Below are 14,688 nucleotides of genomic sequence, written 5' to 3'. Positions count from 1 at the left end.
CCGGTGTCAGTTCGGCCTGGGCGGCCAAGCAAGATGGCGGCCGGGCCGGGCTCACTACATTTGCGCAGTAGTTTTAAACTTCATAAATGTCTCGACTTGAATATTTTTGCCAGCAATGAGTTTATATTAATATATAACTCTGACACCCTCACAGCGCCACTCGCCGGTAGCGGCGTAAAGAAGCACTGCAGTACTGTCCTGTAATCAGAAAAAGGTGCACAATACAAAATCTAACTTACAGCAATGTCCAAGTATTTTTCGACATCCCGAAAAAAATGTTTGTATTTACCATTTTCCGTAACTCGAAGTTGGGGAGCGTCTGTATAAGACAGTTTTAATTAAAATCAGTTAAATCATGTACAAGATTTTAACTTGATTTTATTATTTTTGGAGTGCAATCTAAACAGCTTTATCAGACTAAAAAAGGATTATGACGCCCTCATAAGATTACCTTGCTTTAATCGCGGCCTTATCTTCGTTTCCATGTTTTTGCTTTTCCCAATAGCATCACTGCATAGCTAATAAATACATTACGAAAAAGACAAAATTTTTATTTAACTCACACAGCACATGAGATTCTGAAGTCAATGAAGAGAGATAAAGGCGTTGTGGAAGGTAGTTCAGCCAATACCATATGGACATTTTCACAACGCCGTGACGCAAATCAATAGCAGACCATGATTTTGTATGACGTAGATAAATAGCAGGCAGTTATCTTAGCGGCGTAACTCTACATACGCACCTCAAAGTTTGAGTTTTTGGACACGCAAAATACTTCGTTGTTGATGTTGTATCGTGGGGAAAGTGCAGTAAAGAGGGGCCAAAAAAAAAAATCATATTCCACACCGTAATGTGAAAACACTGTAAATTGGGGATGGCATATACCGGTGGTCTACTGTATTTAAAAAAATGCAGTAAAGTTAAAATATAGTAAGGTGGGGACACCGTATCCCAGGGGTCTACCGTATTATGAGCCAGTCATGAAAATAGACCCCATAATGTAGCACCCCAACAGCTAACCGCCATTAGGATTCATTTTTCAACACTGACAGGGTAGGTCAAGATCTTCAACGATAATTTTGCACTTGTTTGGTATTCGAAGTTAAACACTACTGTGTCAATGTGGCACCTCTGGCTGAATTTGAACCGCAGAGACCAATATGAAGCAAGAAAAAACACCCATTAAGAGCAAGAATGCTGTTCCTCAGCTGATCCAAATCATTCCCAGAATGTTGTAATGTGGAATTTATTTACACATCGCTTGTTCACTGAATCACGCACTTTCATAGCAAAGATTAGATCAACTATTTGCCCTTGTGAGTTTTATCCCTCGGAAATCCCTGCCAGGTATGGTGAGATCTCTTAAAGCTGTGATTTCAGCCATGCAACCTCTCCCGGAGACCACCCTTCCCCCGTCCCTCACCACAACCCCCCTTTACAACATTAGCGTCCCACTGTAACTTTTTTATTTTCGATTGCCCGCATTTTTGTGAGTCTGCACACCTTGACAGGAGATATTTTAATGGCGGCGGAGCTATGCGGAAAATGTCTCTGGCTCACAAGCAGACCTGTGTTCATGTGGAAGGTATGTTTTTGCAGCTGAGATTCCAACCTGATTTCTTGGGTCAAATTCTTGAACTCCGTCCCCGAAGCGTGCCCGCATACACACGCATGCTTGGATGCACATGCACGGACATACTTGCGCTCCGTCTTTGCCTCTTTGCCGCATATTTTTACTTCCATGGCTCGAAAAAGAATGCCCCCTGAGGGGACTTATTGTTGCCTTGTTCTTTGAATAGTTCCTCAATTTGCCCAGGGAGAAAATAGGTTTAACTTGTGAATGGCGGTACGCCAATAACCACCTGTAGTTCCACAACATACTTATTAAAGAGTCTTTGTGAACAGCATGAAATATTTGAAGTCCTGTTAAAATTTTGGATACATAGAAACTCGAGAAATCAGAATTAATTTCTAGGCCAAAGCAAGTATGACATTCAGTATAAAACAAACACAATGTATATACAGTATTCAAGGGATGCACGATAACTATTTGGCCGATAGGTATCGCCAAAAAATAACGTCACAGTGAAAACCCGATAATTACTCACTTGACACCACGCTATAATATTCAATCGGCTGACTCTACTTGTTAGAAAGATTCAAATAGTTTAAGTTGATTATTAGAATAAGAAGTTGTAGCTGTCATTATGACTGATTAGCATCACCTGTGCCCGCTCGTTTGGCGCCAGCCACTGCAGGCTACCTGATCGGTTCCCCGTCCTTTTTAAACTCAGTCCTTTCACTCGCCTGCTGTCAGTCTGTCAGCGAAACTCTGTTTCTACAGGGCAAGCACTTTGACTCTGACTCCCGTCGGTCACGCTTTTTGCACCCGTTTTTTCACCCGTCTGTTCCTGATTTCCCGTTTGTCTCCAGCTTCGACCTGTTTTTTGACCCCGACCATGTTTGCTCTCCCATCCAGGCTTACAACGCGTTTTTGATCCCGAACACGTTTTTGCTCTCCTGTCCCGGCTATCGACCTGTTTTTTCCGTCTTCGACACCACTATCTCCCGCTCTGGAAGAGCCACTTCCGCATTCAGAACACGATCCGGTTCTGTGAGCGGATTGTTTCCCGCGTCCAGCGTGCACCGGTTCACGAGCGCTGCCCTACCTCTTTATCTCAATAAACTTGTGGTCAACGTTACGCATGTGGGTCCTGATTCCGTTCTGGTCGTGACAGTAGGACAATTTGGTCATATATCCTCTATACCTCATTATAATGAGTGCCAGGCACACGACAACTTGGTCATAAACAATCGCATGGATTAGGATATGTACAGGCTGTTGAGATTCTATGGGTACCGCAACTATAGCAAGTTTTGTTTTGTTTTTAGAATTTTTTTTCTAATCTTCTTTTTAGTCTCACTCCCGCGCGTGATTGTGCTTGAACACCATTTTGATTGGCAGTTATTTGCTTGAGACTGATGACTGATGCCCGACCAAGTCCACAAACTAGTGTCTCAATCGTTAGTTTTCTGTACTACACAATAAACATACACACATCCCTAGTCTACAACTAACGTACTGCCACTTGATAAAAATGAGTAATATTTTTTTTAGCCAAGGACTACTTTTTCCAGATATGTTTCCCATGGCTGAATAATATTATTGTCGTTGTACACAAAAAATAAGACGCAACTGAAGAAAAATGAGCAGTTATCGGTATTGGTCTCCAAAAGCAGGACTTTTTCGGTACCGTTTGGGGAAAAAAAGTTATCGCATATCACTAGAATGAATGTTACCAATTCACATACCTTCTGCTGTCTAATTATCTTCATCGTCTTCTGAGATCCCTGTTGATGCTGATTCTTTATTTGGAATCTAAGAGAAACGAAAATAAATAAAAAGAATAAATGTAAAAATATAGTAAAGCCTCGCTAGTTTTGTGACAGCACAACCAAAATGCTATTTCTCTAATTTGTTTACACATTTTTAGAAAAGAAAAAAAAAGGACTGTTTTTCTAGAATAGGGTCACACCCTGATGTTGTTTTGAAACTGAGTCAATGTTGATTCCATTGTATTTTCTTTTTCAGGGTGAGGTCGAAAAAACATGCAAGGGCCACAATTTCCAAATATGTGAATCATTCAACTGGAGAAACATATGATAATTACACTGTGAGTCAAACCTTTTAGGCAAGACAAAACAAAAGCTGGGAATACCCGTACGCCTGTTTCCAGGATTCTGTTTGTTTTCATCTACTTTTGCCAAAATGCTTTCGAATTCTGGGTGCCAAATAGCGTCCTATGTGTGTGATAAAATGAATCTTGAGCTTTTATTTTGAAGGGTGCTACATAGGATAAACATTGTCCTGTTCAATGTTCAAAAGATGATAATAAAAAATGTTTAAATCTATGGTTTGTAATAATCCAGCACTAAGATTAGTGTAATTTAGAAGCTAAAATGTGTGCAATCGAAGAAGACACACCATTGAAGGCCAAGATATACCCCTTTGCAAATTGGGAAGCCTACTTTTTATATTTTGTTGGGTAAACATGGATGACATTTAAACAGTGGCAGGACATGAAAGCTTGTATAAAAAAGTAACATCGAGAAGATCCCCGGGTTATGGCATCTCGAGTTTACGATATTTTCATGTTAGATCCAGAATACGATGTTTTTCGGACCCTCCTTAAGGCATTTTCCCTACCATACAACAACAACAAAAATATACAACATTCACACTTTCCAGTGTTTGTGTATATGACTCTGTGGAAAAACGTGCCACATACATCTCTCAAATGCTGGTCTGCTATTGGTTTGCATCACAGCATAATGAAAATGCTGATATGCTATATTGGCTGAACTCCTTTCAACGATGCTCCTTTCTCCTCTCTCCATTCAGTTCAGAATGTTCAATAAAAACCTTTTGAGCGATGGGTCCCAAGACTTGAAGTGATGCTAGAGGGAGAAGCAAAAACGTGATAACTATGGACACATAGCTTGAGATAATTGATGATCAGTAAAATTATTGAGAAAGAGGAGGAAAGAAGAAAATATTCTAAGGACCTGACAATCCTCGCAAGTAACCCTTAATTTTAATCTTCCATGGCCTCCCCTACTCTTCATCCACCCATTAACTCCACTGTACCAGCTCAAGTCGCGTCATACCAAAAGTAGGTCAAATTAAAAAATGTTTTAGATATATATTAATGTAAGACGTTATTTGATCATATACATTTATATTACATATAAATAGTAGTTTTGTAATAAATGTTCAATATTTTCATATGTACTGTATATACAATTTTAATGTTTTTACCTGGGGTACTGAGGGTTTTAAACGCATTGGCTAATTATCATTGGTTTCTATCTCATCATATTTCACCTTGCAAGCCCCACCTCAGAACAGATTAATGTAATACCCTAAGGGTTTTGAAAAAATTAAGAAGGATATCTGTCCTTTAGGTGGCAAAATTACTTCTTTTAAATTTATTAACATTGTAGCCCCAACCCTTCAAACCAAACTCGCACTCATCCGTTATACGTTTTTACCTTTCTGGTTGGAACGGCATGTTGTACACATTTATTGTCCGACACATCACAAAATTCTCGGAGTAAGCGCTGCTGTAAGAATAGTTTTTGTGAGCCCGCAGTGAACACAACTTTACCAAAATCCTGATCCTGACAGAGTGGACTTGGACTCACCTGCCGTGCTGTGACATTTGACAGCCCCAATAAAAGCTAGACTATTTGAAAGAACCAAAAATCTGTCATATAAATTATCCTAAAAGCACTTTAGGCCAAAGAATGCAGAGTGATTTTAATCTTCCGATAAGGCGGGTGAGGAGCGGGTGAGTGTCGTGTGACAATATGGCAAGATGGAAACCCAATAAACAGATGGAGGGAGGGAAAGATAGCGAGACTGAAAAAAAAAGAGAGGTGGTGGAAGCGAGTGAGCGTGTATAAAAAGAGGGAGGGAGTCATCTAAGAGAGGCAGCAGCCACAGAGGGAGAGGTGAGCCACCAGATTATCCCCTCTCTCTGTCAGCCTCATCATGTTCGCGCTGCAGATGTTGACTGTTATCTCCCTGACTGTTCTCCTCCTGGCATCCGTGCAAGGTAAGAAACAACGGGCACGCGCGCTTGTGTGTGAAAGAGCGATGGCGAATCTGAAAAAAGGGAAAGGGGGAGGGAGTAGAGAAAGGCAGGAGGTGCAGCGATGGATGTAAACAAAAAGGAAAGGGCCCGACAATCGTCATGGTGGAATCATTGCATGGTAATGCGTGTCCTACATTGCATTCCCAATCACACTTTGGTTTGCTTTGCACATTTCGCTTTGAACGAGCCCCCCGTCATGCCACATACACAGATCAGCGGAGTACCATTGTACTTCCAGCGTGTCCAAATGTGCATGCGACAGGACGTGGTTTGCACTTTCCCCTGCACAAATTGCGAATGTTTCACATTTCAGTTAGTGTCTCTATTACATTCTTAAGTATTTTAATTGAACTTCTTGACAATTGTAAGTACAACAAGTATTTCAATAATACATTAATTTGTTGATTATTTTTTGATTAATGAATTAATTTAGGTACTTTGTTCCCCCTCAAAAATAACAATTAATGACTGCATCTTATTATCATTATTTCTCTCTCTAGGCACTCGTATTAGCCATTTGGCTGCAGATTATGGCTCGCCACTAGCCATTAACGTTAATGTTAGCGCTCCCTGCTTAGTCCTTCAGCGTCTTGCCTTTTACTGCTGGTCATGAGTTCCGTGATTCAGGTACCAACACTTGAAGAATTAAATAATCTATTGGCCTTTTCAGTATCTTATCCGAAAAACCGCTAAAACAAAATCACTTACACCATTTCTGACCAACTCCAATCATTCACTCTTTTCAGACGCTTAAAGGTGTATCCAGCTTTTGCTGTTACTCGCGGAGATTAACATCTCAACAACTCAACTTTTGTAACGCCAAAAAATACAAAAGTAGGCTTCTGAATGTTGCAAAATGGTATCCTTCTGGAGTCCATATTTCATTTTTCGAATCCACACAGTTCAGCTTCATTCTAGGCTATGGACCTCTAGTGTCACGTTGAATAATGCTAAATGTTATTGCACTATTTTTATAGCACTGTTATTTCAAAAAAGAGTGGACCTTTAACTTAGGCCAGTCTCCGAGCATTACCAAGAAAAATTATTGGCTGTGAATGCTCTGCCCTCTGAGACTCGATCCGCAACCTCAGTGGAACTGTTTAAATCTAGGCTTAAAACACATACACACACTTATATTCTATAGTTTATGAATGACGTATATTTTATGTTGACAAGATCTGTGTATCATTTGTTGATGCAACATCTATTGCAGCCTCGTCCCTTCTCAAGGTTTCTTCATTTTCTTCAAGCTGAGGTTTTTGAGTTTTTTCTTGCCCTCATGTAGGTTTTAGATCAGGGGATGGTGTAATAATAGTCTGTGGTTTGCAATAATCTGTGGTCTGTGCAGCCCTTTTACACACCTTGTGATCAGGGGCTATACATATAAACATGACTTGACTTGACTATTCTATTCTATTACATTTTATTTTTATATTTTGATGACACCTGTATTCATTGTGTATGATAATTTTTCAATGTACCTGATCTTGCTTTTTTTCTGGCTTAAAATTTCCAGGCAAAGGTGTTCAGATGCAACGGGACGTCCAGTGCTGCATGTTATATTCCCACGGCAAGGTGCGCACTAAAGACGTGCTGCGGTTTGAGGTGCAGACCGAGGGGCCTGACTGCAGCATACAAGCCATCATGCAAGTATTCCAACCATCCTCTCCTGGAGCAATCTGTATTTGCCCTAACACAAACCATAAAAAGAGACACAGCTTGGAAAATATGCCTCTGGTTAAAGCCAGAGCTGCTGTCATCGTTCCTGGGTTATGTTGTGGTAGTTGTCTACGGGGTTTAATTGCCAGGAAGTCAGAAAAGAAATATGCCAGAGTGACATCGGTGAATAAATACTGTCCTGGGCCAGCAGATTGCAGCCACGTTCAGAAACAACAACAATACTGGGGATGCAAACTAAAGAGGGAACGTAAACTTGCATGGAATTCAAGTTTTCAAAATTCCCTGCAAAGAATCATGAGGCTTTTGGGATTTGAATCCTCTGTAATGTTCTGCTTTTCTCCTTTTTTTGGCAGTCTTTACACCAAAAAAGCAGTTAAGTGTGCTGACCCTAGAGACCGCAAGGTAAAGAGGTTGCTGCGGAAGCTGCTGCAGAGACAGCGAACCAAGGCCCATCGGACGATGTGGCTGCTTCCTCATGACAACCTGCCTGTCATGACAGAGGTCAGACGTGACACTTTCGCTACTACAATACACCCATGGGATGCGTCATAAATTTATTCTGAGGTGGGGATCGCAAAGTGAAATGACTGGATAGCGGGGTAGAGGAACATAAAAAAATTAACTAATTTTAAAACTTACACTTTTGAGAATTGTCATGCCCTTAAAAGATTTCCTTGCTTTAATCACCTAATTTTCCATTAATAGTCGATCGTCGATTTGTTAAAGCCATATTTCCTTGGCGAAGGTAGTTATTCGTGTGCTTTCTTCGTAATTCTTCCATGATTATCAATTCTCACTTCTCCTTTAAGCATCACTGCAAGCCTCGGGACTCATAGTGAATAAATACAGTACTACAAATAACGTATTGTATTGCGGAAGCCCAAAGTCTTTACGAAGCGCAAGATATTCTGAACTAACTGTAGGAAGAGGAATTGTGGGAGGAAGTTCAGCCAGTAGCCTATCTGTGTTTGCACTGACACAAACCATAAGCAGACCAGCCTATCATATCGACTAATAACAAACACGTATCTCACAAAATTTAAATTTTACATGTCTTAGGGCACACTAAATAAATTGTAGTTGATGTCGTAGAGTGCGAAAAAAGACGTAAAGACAAGCCATCTAATTCCACACTAAATTGAAAATGTCATAAAGCACCACTCACTCACGTTTTAAAGTTACCTTCATGATTTTGAAGCTGTCTTTTGAAAGCAAAAATATGACCTGTTTTCTTTAAACGTGATGCCTGTAACTTCAAAATATTCTCTTTGCTAACACCATCTTCTGGCTAAAGTCATCATTGCAGCCTTAAACTCTTTTTGTTGCGCGTGCAAGTACAAAATCACACCCACCTCCCCAATCCACTCTGTCTCTTTTCCTCTAGCGTAATGCGCTCCGTCGCCATAACACAGTGGGAAAAACTAAGATGAAAGCAGATAGGGAAAAAAAATACAAAAAGGCTTTTGAACTCGGCTGGATATTGTTAACACCTACTTGATAGAGAAAAAATAAATATCTACTTGCAACTTTTGAAAGACACCAGAAACTAAACACCGCACCTTTAATGTTCTGTTTTTTTTCCCCATCAGGAGAAGGACAACTGGGCGCTACTCAATATGGAGTGATACAAAACGGAAGAAAAATAATAGTCGTAGGTATGTTTAACAATAGTTTCCCTTTTATGTATGGATGAGTGTCAAAAGTCTTACCTTAAAGGTTTCTTCTCGTTTCATTTCTATTCAGGCCAAGTAAACTGTCAGCAGCTCGTCACCCGGTCGTCTTGTGTCTCTATATCACAACTATCTTTCTGCAGTAGACCAGACCTGGGCAGCAATATCTATTCCAACGGCTTTACATATTCAAAACATCAAACACGCTTGACAGATTGCGAAAGTGAAGATTGTAAGATATGCAGCTAGGATTTATCGAAGTATGGCTCTTACTGTTATTTGCCAGAGTCTGCCCCAAAAGTGTTTCCCTTTCTCCATCTACATCCTTGGTGGCTAATCTGTGGAAAAAAACATTGTGATTTGAAAAGATGTATTGTATAAATGAGAAGTGTTTTGAATATTGTTCTGAAGTAAGATGCAGTAGACCCCAGGATATGGCATTAATTCGTTCTGAGGTTGAGATCATTAGGTGAAATTGTCCTGTAGCAGAGGATATAAACCTTTGGTAATTAGTGAGTAGATTTCTAAACCCCTAGTTCTCCAGGAAAAAAACATTAAAATTGTATATCCAACATTAGCAACAAAACATATATATCAAGGACTATTTATATGTTATATACATGTATATGACTATATAACACAGTAAATAAATACATAAATCTCATCTCATCTCATCAGCTGCACCACTTATCCTCAGTAGGGTGGGTCGCGGGGGTGCTGGAGCCCATCCCAGCAATCATCGGGCAGTGGGCAGGGGACACCCTGAACTGGTTGCCAGCCAATCGCAGATAAATACATAAATGCACAGGAAAAAAAATAAAATGTATCTACCTTTGGAGTGATGTGACTTGAGCTGGTACAGTGGAGTTGGATACAGAGATAGGGGACTGCCATCAGTTTCTATCACCCACTATACAGTAATTTTACCCTGCGATCTCCACCTCAGAAAGGATTGTTGTATGCCAGTGTCTACTATGTATTACTCCTCCAAGTAACTAGTTCAGGTTTTGTGGGTACACAACTTAAATAGGAGGCTTTTTTTTAACTCAATTGCACCTTTTTTGTACAATCTGGGTTTCACAATCCCTTTAGGCCTTCGACTGCCCGTTTGTGACTTGTTATATGATTAAAGCGTGGAACCTACATACAGCGAGAATTCGAGAAGCAATTTGTCGGCTCTTTATAATGACTGTTAACATAACCGTAGAGTCGATGTTTTGAACCAGCTATTTAAACTTATCGTATCTGCGTTGGTCACCATCACCACGACATAGTCCCGCCATGAAACTATGCCAAAGTACTCTTCATTATTATTCCATTCACTACATGGCAAGTCTGTTTAAACTTTGAGGGCTCGATTGTGTGTGAAGCACACGATCATTGTGTTGTAGAAGAATACACTGTATGTTGAAACATTATGTGAACTATTTTATAAAAGAACCGGAAACAACTGTCTTTTGGTGTTGTTTTATTGCAAACGTATTATATTTTTTCCCTCGTTTTAACATCTCAGCTTACGTTATATCTAATGATGAAAAATCTACATTTTCTTTTGTAGGCAAAATATTATCAGCCTTCCTTTAAAAAGATACAAATAAAATGTGTAAGATGTGTGATGTTAACAGTGAAATATCAATTTGGAATCAAATTTAGTCCACGAAGTATCTCTAAAGCTTATTTTACAATTTTAAACAATAAAAGCAACTGGTGCAGATAAAATGTCGTTTTCAATGTAGCGTTGCATTGTATGCTATTAGCGTCAGCCATACACACTAAACAAACAAAAAGAGATTTTTGGGTTAGGGTTAGTTAGTTGTTTCATTGCATTACTTATTAAACTTTTGTAGGAAGGAAGGGGCAAATGTTATTTAGATTCATTTAAAATTTATGAGATGTGCCTCGATAAAAAACTCAATTTAGGGTGAACTTGATTAAAAAAATATCTGTATGAAGCTTATCTTAGTTTCAGGAGCGAGCAGCAGCAAGTCAACTGCAGGAGAGAGAGTGGGAAAGGTGAGAGGAGAGAGAGTGGGAAAGGTGAGATGGCACAACATTCATTTGGACAGGTAACTTAAAATTAGTTTTACCTGGTTATATCAGTATCAGAAATTATTTTCCCCCCATTTTATTAACACTCCACTTATTGAAACATGAATATTTTGTTTGTTTGTACATGATTCAATTGTTTGTTTGTTTGTACATGATTCAAATTGAATCTTTTCTTCCGGCGCCGTCACGAATGGCAGCCACTCCAGCAGCTCCCGTGTTATTTTCGATTGTTCTCGATTGTTCTCAGCTCAGGGATGCTGCTGGAAATGTGAATTTCCCTTCGGGGATGAACAAAGTAAGTACCTACCTACCTACCTACCTACCTACCTACCTACCTACCTACCTACCTACCTACCTACCTACCTACCTACCTACCTACCTACCTACCTACCTACCTACCTACCTACCTACCTACCTACCTACCTACCTACCTACCTACCTACCTACCTACCTACCTACCTACCTACCTACCTACCTACCTACCTACCTACCTACCTACCTACCTACCTACCTACCTACCTACCTACCTACCTACCTACCTACCTACCTACCTACCTACCTACCTACCTACCTACCTACCTACCTACCTACCTACCTACCTACCTACCTACCTACCTACCTACCTACCTACCTACCTACCTACCTACCTACCTACCTACCTACCTACCTACCTACCTACCTACCTACCTACCTACCTACCTACCTACCTACCTACCTACCTACCTACCTACCTACCTACCTACCTACCTACCTACCTACCTACCTACCTACCTACCTACCTACCTACCTACCTACCTACCTACCTACCTACCTACCTACCTACCTACCTACCTACCTACCTACCTACCTACCTACCTACCTACCTACCTACCTACCTACCTACCTACCTACCTACCTACCTACCTACCTACCTACCTACCTACCTACCTACCTACCTACCTACCTACCTACCTACCTACCTACCTACCTACCTACCTACCTACCTACCTACCTACCTACCTACCTACCTACCTACCTACCTACCTACCTACCTACCTACCTACCTACCTACCTACCTACCTACCTACCTACCTACCTACCTACCTACCTACCTACCTACCTACCTACCTACCTACCTACCTACCTACCTACCTACCTACCTACCTACCTACCTACCTACCTACCTACCTACCTACCTACCTACCTACCTACCTACCTACCTACCTACCTACCTACCTACCTACCTACCTACCTACCTACCTACCTACCTACCTACCTACCTACCTACCTACCTACCTACCTACCTACCTACCTACCTACCTACCTACCTACCTACCTACCTACCTACCTACCTACCTACCTACCTACCTACCTACCTACCTACCTACCTACCTACCTACCTACCTACCTACCTACCTACCTACCTACCTACCTACCTACCTACCTACCTACCTACCTACCTACCTACCTACCTACCTACCTACCTACCTACCTACCTACCTACCTACCTACCTACCTACCTACCTACCTACCTACCTACCTACCTACCTACCTACCTACCTACCTACCTACCTACCTACCTACCTACCTACCTACCTACCTACCTACCTACCTACCTACCTACCTACCTACCTACCTACCTACCTACCTACCTACCTACCTACCTACCTACCTACCTACCTACCTACCTACCTACCTACCTACCTACCTACCTACCTACCTACCTACCTACCTACCTACCTACCTACCTACCTACCTACCTACCTACCTACCTACCTACCTACCTACCTACCTACCTACCTACCTACCTACCTACCTACCTACCTACCTACCTACCTACCTACCTACCTACCTACCTACCTACCTACCTACCTACCTACCTACCTACCTACCTACCTACCTACCTACCTACCTACCTACCTACCTACCTACCTACCTACCTACCTACCTACCTACCTACCTACCTACCTACCTACCTACCTACCTACCTACCTACCTACCTACCTACCTACCTACCTACCTACCTACCTACCTACCTACCTACCTACCTACCTACCTACCTACCTACCTACCTACCTACCTACCTACCTACCTACCTACCTACCTACCTACCTACCTACCTACCTACCTACCTACCTACCTACCTACCTACCTACCTACCTACCTACCTACCTACCTACCTACCTACCTACCTACCTACCTACCTACCTACCTACCTACCTACCTACCTACCTACCTACCTACCTACCTACCTACCTACCTACCTACCTACCTACCTACCTACCTACCTACCTACCTACCTACCTACCTACCTACCTACCTACCTACCTACCTACCTACCTACCTACCTACCTACCTACCTACCTACCTACCTACCTACCTACCTACCTACCTACCTACCTACCTACCTACCTACCTACCTACCTACCTACCTACCTACCTACCTACCTACCTACCTACCTACCTACCTACCTACCTACCTACCTACCTACCTACCTACCTACCTACCTACCTACCTACCTACCTACCTACCTACCTACCTACCTACCTACCTACCTACCTACCTACCTACCTACCTACCTACCTACCTACCTACCTACCTACCTACCTACCTACCTACCTACCTACCTACCTACCTACCTACCTACCTACCTACCTACCTACCTACCTACCTACCTACCTACCTACCTACCTACCTACCTACCTACCTACCTACCTACCTACCTACCTACCTACCTACCTACCTACCTACCTACCTACCTACCTACCTACCTACCTACCTACCTACCTACCTACCTACCTACCTACCTACCTACCTACCTACCTACCTACCTACCTACCTACCTACCTACCTACCTACCTACCTACCTACCTACCTACCTACCTACCTACCTACCTACCTACCTACCTACCTACCTACCTACCTACCTACCTACCTACCTACCTACCTACCTACCTACCTACCTACCTACCTACCTACCTACCTACCTACCTACCTACCTACCTACCTACCTACCTACCTACCTACCTACCTACCTACCTACCTATCTATCTATCTATCTATCTATCTATCTATCTATCTATCTATCTATCTATCTATCTATCTATCTATCTATCTATCTATCTATCTATCTATCTATCTATCTATCTATCTATCTATCTTATGTCTTTCATAAATCTCTGTCATGAACAAACAAATGTGTTTGGAATGGAACTAATAGAAGAAAGTGGGTATAAAATATTACCTTGCAATAAGTACAGGTTACACAATAAAAAAGTGCATATACGTTTTTACATCGTTAACAAGCTAATAGCGTTATTAGCAAGCGTTTAGCGTTAGGTATAAACATTACACCTAAACCGTTTATAATGTCATAAATATTGACAAATCCTTGTCAATAAGAAATTGGGATCAATAATATCTTACTTTTGATTAAATAATTCATCACTGCGTTACGATTGATGTTAGCTGCTAACGACTAGGGCTAGCCGTTAGAACAAAATGTATAAAAACGAAACTATCATAGTGAAACATATTTAAAATGATGTTACGTCAGTTTTACTAAGTATTCACCTTTTAACAATTGTATTTTCAATTTTGAATTAGATGGTAAATATTCAGTAATGAAAGCTATCCTACCTAAAGCTAGCTA

At 41.1% G+C, this 14,688-nt stretch overlaps 2 protein-coding genes across 2 annotated transcripts in view; one reads left to right on the top strand and one right to left on the bottom strand.

The window, feature by feature from the left end:
- The window catches only part of LOC148354729 (serine/threonine-protein kinase NIM1), a 38,434-nt gene extending 29,107 nt beyond the window's left edge, over window positions 1-9,327 (bottom strand). Inside the window, exons 1-3 of the mRNA XM_088348796.1 lie at window positions 9,047-9,327; window positions 4,290-4,458; window positions 3,313-3,379 (exon numbers count right to left, since the gene is read on the bottom strand). The gene's annotated coding sequence lies outside the window, so the exon portion shown is untranslated. The remainder of the gene's footprint in view (window positions 1-3,312; window positions 3,380-4,289; window positions 4,459-9,046) is intronic.
- On the top strand, window positions 5,454-10,462 carry ccl44 (chemokine (C-C motif) ligand 44). The gene is made up of 5 exons (XM_088348797.1): window positions 5,454-5,618; window positions 7,174-7,303; window positions 7,691-7,838; window positions 8,927-8,992; window positions 9,081-10,462. Exons 1-4 carry the CDS (start codon window positions 5,555-5,557, stop codon window positions 8,960-8,962), a joined length of 378 nt encoding a protein of 125 aa, XP_088204923.1. The 5' UTR covers window positions 5,454-5,554; the 3' UTR covers window positions 8,963-8,992; window positions 9,081-10,462.
- The last annotated feature ends 4,226 nt before the right edge of the window (window positions 10,463-14,688 follow it).

This window comes from Urocampus carinirostris, chromosome 12 (genome assembly GCF_059441175.1).
Source record: "Urocampus carinirostris isolate Australia breed hairy pipefish chromosome 12, RoL_Ucar_1.0, whole genome shotgun sequence".
Lineage (NCBI taxonomy): Eukaryota > Metazoa > Chordata > Actinopteri > Syngnathiformes > Syngnathidae > Urocampus > Urocampus carinirostris.
This window is presented reverse-complemented; position numbering and strand designations above follow the sequence as displayed.